This window comes from Apaloderma vittatum, unplaced genomic scaffold, assembly GCF_000703405.1.
Source record: "Apaloderma vittatum isolate BGI_N311 unplaced genomic scaffold, ASM70340v1 scaffold13142, whole genome shotgun sequence".
Taxonomy (NCBI): domain Eukaryota; kingdom Metazoa; phylum Chordata; class Aves; order Trogoniformes; family Trogonidae; genus Apaloderma; species Apaloderma vittatum.
The window spans coordinates 33,345-39,344 of NW_009703186.1; the positions used below are offsets into that span (position 1 = coordinate 33,345).

The 6,000-nt window shown below is 40.3% G+C and overlaps 1 protein-coding gene across 1 annotated transcript in view; it reads left to right on the forward strand.

The window, feature by feature from the left end:
• The window catches only part of KIAA1033 (KIAA1033 ortholog), a gene marked incomplete at its 5' end in the record, with an annotated part of 35,039 nt that extends 29,819 nt beyond the window's left edge, over window positions 1-5,220 (forward strand). Inside the window, 5 exons of the mRNA XM_009864551.1 lie at window positions 33-180; window positions 1,522-1,618; window positions 2,050-2,246; window positions 2,920-3,019; window positions 5,153-5,220. Coding sequence (XP_009862853.1) covers window positions 33-180; window positions 1,522-1,618; window positions 2,050-2,246; window positions 2,920-3,019; window positions 5,153-5,220 — 610 coding nt within the window. The remainder of the gene's footprint in view (window positions 1-32; window positions 181-1,521; window positions 1,619-2,049; window positions 2,247-2,919; window positions 3,020-5,152) is intronic.
• Between the last annotated feature and the right edge of the window lie 780 nt (window positions 5,221-6,000).

The following is a 6,000-nucleotide window of genomic DNA, read 5'->3' on the forward strand; positions in this document are numbered from 1 at the left end:
AACTCAGGTAACGCATTGCTTGTCCTTTGCAGGCAGTTGGACTCTGTCCTCAGCGACCTCACACGGAACTTTGCAGAAGGGACGGAGTACTTCAAAATGCTTGTGGATGTATTTGCTCCTGAATTCCGCAGTCCAAAGAATATGCATTTGCGGAACTTCTACATAATTGTTCCCCCACTGGTTAGTATTTGCACTGTGTGTTCCAGTACATACTTATTTTAAAAAAAAGTATTGGATCAGGTATGTGTTTAAATATTTTGTATTAAGCAGTTGACTAGCACATTCTACTTTCTTCCCTGATGGAGTGGAATTGTTTTGGCTGTGGCTTTGTTGATAGTTGTCCAAAGCCGTGTTTTTACTTTATTTACATCAATTCATGTACTAGCACTCAAAAGGTAACTTTAAAAACTACTTCTCCTATTGGAATCGAATTTGGAGAGGCGAAGATGAAAAATGTGGGATTTTGAAACAGCAAGGATGAAGACATTTTAAAACCATGTTCTTCAGCTCTCATGTGTGCCCTTTCTGCATCACATTAGGTATCTTTAGGCTTTTTGGATGTCATGTTGCAGTGCAGTAAAATTGGGACCCTCTCTGTTGCAATTGGACCAGCTTTTGCTAATAAGATATGTTTAGAAAGAATCCAACTGAATTGAGGTGATGCACACTTGAGCACAGCATTCCAGGTGTTTGGAAACAGTTCACTGTGAAGGCCTAAACGATCTAAACATATTCATGTGTAACCTCTCAGGTTAGAAACTAATGCTGGAATGTTGAGGAGTCGTGAACTGAAGACCGTGAGAGGACAGATGCGCTGTGGTGATAGAAGTGAGAGAAAGTTACTGCTCACACTAAATACTTTTATTCTTATTCCTTCCCATTTGTGGAGTTTTTTCTGATTGATACAGTTTCAGGAGTATGCCATCCCTTTTAGTTTTAAGAGTGCATTTCAGCGTAGTTAACTTTGAAACTGTCTTGGGTTTTTGAAAAGTTGTAAATGTACACACATTTCCATGTCTCGAGTAGTTATTGCATACAAACACATACCCATTGCTTGATATTACTGCGTGGATCTATAGTTCAGTATCATCATAAACATAAGACTCTGGAAATATTTGTATTGTTTTAAAAATAGAGTGAAATAACATACTGTAGCTTTAAAATGCTGACGTCTTTAAGCTTTCCAGGAACCTGGGCTGTTTTAATTATCTCTTCTTGTTTACGTGCTTACCTGTAGTAATGGCTGAGATAGTGTGAAGTAGTAGTCTGACAAGAGCAGCGAAGATGGAGATGTACCTTTTGGGTTTTTTACTAATGCGTATGCAAATGTTTTCCAAAGCTAACTTACCTTCTTGCCAAGAAATCTAGAAAAAGGACAAGTTTTCATAGAAAAATGCTTATGATGGGAGACGCAATTAGCATAGTTTTGGGTGTGGAATTGTATTCATAGATAGCAGCATGTAAATACCTTTTAAAATCTATATCTCTTGATGATTCCAGAACAGCTTTTTACTCTTTCAGACCCTCAATTTTGTAGAGCATTCAATCAGTTGCAAGGAGAAATTGAATAAGAAGAACAAAAGTGGAGCAGCTTTCACTGATGATGGGTTTGCCATGGGTGAGTTTCAGCACTCTGACTAGCCCTTGGGTAAGCCAACATAATGGATATTTGCAAGAGTTTGCGATATTTTGTTTGTGTTTTGTGTGTTCCCATAATTAAAAATTCCATAGTTTAAATTTGGGTTGTCTCAGCTTCAGCACAGTGGATTTGAAGGTTACTGTGTTCAGAATCTCCTAAGGATGGAATAGCTCAGTAAGGGAGCAGACAGTTTTGCTGTATGTTGGTGCTCCCCAATTTCTTTCAAAGCTTAAGCTTGTTCTTTATTATGTTTTGGTTTTTTTCCCCTACTAGATGTAATTGCCAATTAATTGAAATTTAAATTTTATTTTTGTGGAAGTTATCAACTTAGGCTGATTCATTAAAGACATTCACAAAATGTTTTACAAATTGCTTGTTGATTTTGGTACATGGTTTGTTAATGACTCTAGGTGTGGCTTACATTCTGAAGCTTTTGGATCAGTACCAGGAGTTTGATTCTCTGCACTGGTTCCAGTCTGTTAGAGAGAAGTATGTGAAGGAAATAAGAGCAGTAGCAAAGCAACAGAACGTGCAGTCCACTAATCAAGATGAGAAACTACTACAAACCATGAACCTTACCCACAAGCGACTGGAAGTTTGTTTACAGGTATACCATGGGTCTAGTTACCTGTTCTGTATTTACCTATCACAGTTTGGGTATCTCTTCGCTGACAGAGCTTATCAAGAGCAAAAAAACATAGAGCATTGTCTACAGCAACGCTACAAGAGCAACATAGAAAGACTTGAGGTGTCTGACCCGAAGGGGATGTCGTGTTTGTGATGTTTGAGGGAGACAGGAACTTGACATGGTTGATTGGAATTCTTTGTCCCACAGAGGTGGAGCTCTGATGCAAGCAAAATCTGAATGCTTAAATAGGAGAGAATAATTTTTTTGCTAAATCTTTTTATAACAGATTTTATGTAACACTGTAAGCTTGTGGTAATTTTAAGTTACTAGCTTGCATGATTCTTCCATGAGCAAGTTGCTCCTAATTCTCACTGCTGTTGCAGACCTCATTTTCAGCCTCAGCAGGTTAGCGACAGATTTATTGCTCTGGTGCTGCTTTGCTTGAATTACCTTTTAAAGATTTTGCCTTACATTTGCTTTGTAAAATGCATGTGAACAAGGTATGAATGGAGGAAGGTTTTTCAAAAGCATTTAAGTGATTTGGATATTGAATTTTAGATGCACCAGATGCTTCTGAAAATCTCTTTTGCATCAGTCTACAAAGTCATCCTTGCAAAACACTGATGCTCCTCTTCTGTATCTTTTCCTGTAGGAATTTGAACTCCTTTATTTCTCACTGAGTAGTGCAAGAATTTTTTTCAGAGCAGATAAAACTGCGGCAGAAGAGAACCAGGAAAAGAAAGAAAAAGAAGGTGAGTGAATGCTCTGTGTTAGAACATTTTGGCTCATGAGACAGTGTGCCTTAGTAGGGAAGGTGTGGGTTGATTCAGTATTCAAGAAAGAGTCTTAGGGTGTCAGGGTGGTTGAAAAGTCAAGAACAGCTCAGAGGCCTTTTGTGGAATGGGTGAATTTCAAGCTGGGCTTGGGGCAAGAGAGGAAATCACAAACAACAAAAAAACCCCTGAACCAACCCAAAAATCTGGGACAAGGAGACTTGCACACTTGCAGTAATATTGAATTCAGTAACTTCAACATCATACTTACCCGCTCAGCCACCAGTTTTGACAGTGACTGCCTCTTCCACACGGTTTATTTCACACCTGAGCCGGTGTGAAATAAAGTGGTGGTTCTCACCCGTTCTTTACCAGCTGCTTTTCAACTTATGTAGGCATTGTGATGTTTGTGATGTGTGTTGGTCTACCATTAAATTATCTTCAAAGTGTAAGTTCTTAGTTTGTGGTGTGGTCTCTTGACTAGGTAACACGGGTATTTTGCAGTTTATATTCATTGCTTATATATTCTCCCTTGTGAATTCCAGTAGTTTCTCTTGGGTATGGGAAGAATTGTTTTCAAAGAAATGAGAATGCTCTCAAGAATTAAGGTATAGAAGTGCAGTTCGGTCAGAAGTTACTTAGAAACTGAGGTAGCAGTATATTAAAAAAGGAATAGGTAAATATTTTTCTGCTGTAGCACTGACAAAGGTGCAAGTGACCTGTGAGATTACAGTCACTGGGGCTGAAGATCAGTTTTCTTCTGCACTAGGAGAACAGTTTGCAGAGAAGTCTTGTAGCATGAATTTCTCTTTGGTGAAGTTGCTCAAATACTTCTTCAACTCATAGGATCATAGAAACATTAAGGTTGGAAGGGACCTTAAGGTCATCAAGCCTGTCCTACAGCCGTACACCACCCTAACACTAAACCATCTCCTGAAGTGCCACATCCCACCGTTTTTTAAACACGTCCAGGGCTGGTGACTCCACCACCTCCTTTGGCAACCCATTCCAATGCTTCACTACCCTTTTGGTGAAGAAGTTTATCCTCATACCCAATCTAAACTTCCCCTGTTGCAGCTTGAACCTGTTCCCTCTTGTCCTGTCGCTATTCACTGGGGAGAAGAGACCAACACCCGCCTCACTCCAGCTGCCTTTCAGGTAGCTGTAGAGAGTGAGAAGGTCTCCCCTCAGCCTCCTCTTCTCCAGGCTGAACAGCCCCAGCTCCCTAAGCCTCTCTTCATAAGATTCACCCTCTAGTGCCCTGACCATTCTGGTTGCCTTTCTCTGTACCTTCTCCAGCACTTCAGTGTCCTTCCTGTACTGTGGAGCCCAGACCTGCACACAGCACTCGAGGTGTGACCTCACCAGTGCCGAGAACAGGGGCGCAGTCACTGCCCTGGTCCTACTGGCCACACTATTCCTAATACAGGCCAGTACACCGTTGGCCTTCTTGGGCACACTGCTGGCTCGTGTGCAGCCGGCTGTCTACCAACACCCCCAGGGGCCTCTCTGCTGAGCAGCTCTCCAGCCACTCCTCCCCAGGCCTGAATAAAAACCAAACCAAAACCAAACCACAAACAAAAAACCCCAAACAAAACAAAAAAACAAAGCCCAACACCCTAACTACAAGCACTGTGGTGAGTAAAACCAGACATACTAGCCTGGCTTCTTTAGGAGAGCATTCTGTAGAACTTCAGTTAATAATATTTTAGATTAAATAATCACTCCTGTGGTACCTGTTCAGTTCCCTGAAAAATGTGGGTTTGCAGTGAGAAAAACTTGAAATGTGTAGCAGGGTCAGAAGTTTTGAACACAGCAATGTCTTTGCCTTCTACCCTAATATTTGGACTTGGGCTTTGCAAAACGCGTGAGCACGGATGTGTCACTTTTACACAAGTTCTAGTGATTGAAGAAACCTTTTGCCCCAAAGGCAGATTCCTTCGTAGGGCCAGGACCCTTTGTGCCGCGAGGTCGGTTTGCGTACGCTGACCGTGGGATACTGTATCAAATGTGTTATGATGTCAGCGTAACATATATGCCAAGGCTTTGGTTTTGCTGCCTTGAATAAAATGTTAAATGTGACCTATGCCTTTTTTTATTTTATTTTAGTAGAAGAATCTGTTAAAGCAAGCAACGGAGACCTTTCCAACCCTACGCCTGCAGATCCTGTTGTGAAATGATCTGGCTGGTATGGGTGACGATTACTTACTCAAATAACTCATGTTGTTGTTAACAGTAACGCTCTATAGGAGTATAAACTCTAGATTTGATTTACTTGCTCTGTTAAACCCAAGAGAAAATGTATATAGTATACTAGCATCCAGTGAGGCTAGGTCTGTGTTTGTCCATATTTCATGTAGAAACTCCTATTTTCAGGAGTTTACATTATTTACAGCACTTCCTTTAGATTGAAAATAATTATGTAAAATGTTGACCTTCGAGGTAGTTATTTTAAAATACAGATGTACAGATTAAAAAAAAAAAAATTTTACTGATTTTTGGATGCACTCTTGCATCTCTAACATAGCATTTTTAAAAACCCCAGACAATAAGGAAAACAGACTCATAGGCCACTGGTCTACAGTTTGAACTGGTGAATCCCTTCAACCAGGAAAAAAAAAAAGACTCAAGATCCTGTGCGTATGTGTTGACCAAGAAATAATTCAGACTTGGTTTGTGCAGTCCTGTTGTATTTACTGCAGTTGCAGATTACACTGTAGGTGTGACAGTGTATGTTGTGAATGTATGTTAATGACACAAAGTGGAAAATCCTTATCACTGTTTTATCCCACAAACCCTTGTTATTACTAAAGATAGTATTTGCACTGTGGGAACTGAGGATCCTGGCAGGCATTTATTTGCCCCTGCTGTTTGTTTTTTCCTCCCCTATATCAGAAGATGAGAAAACCGGAAAAGTTAATGTAATAAATGACTTCTCATTTCGTACCGAAGGTCTGATT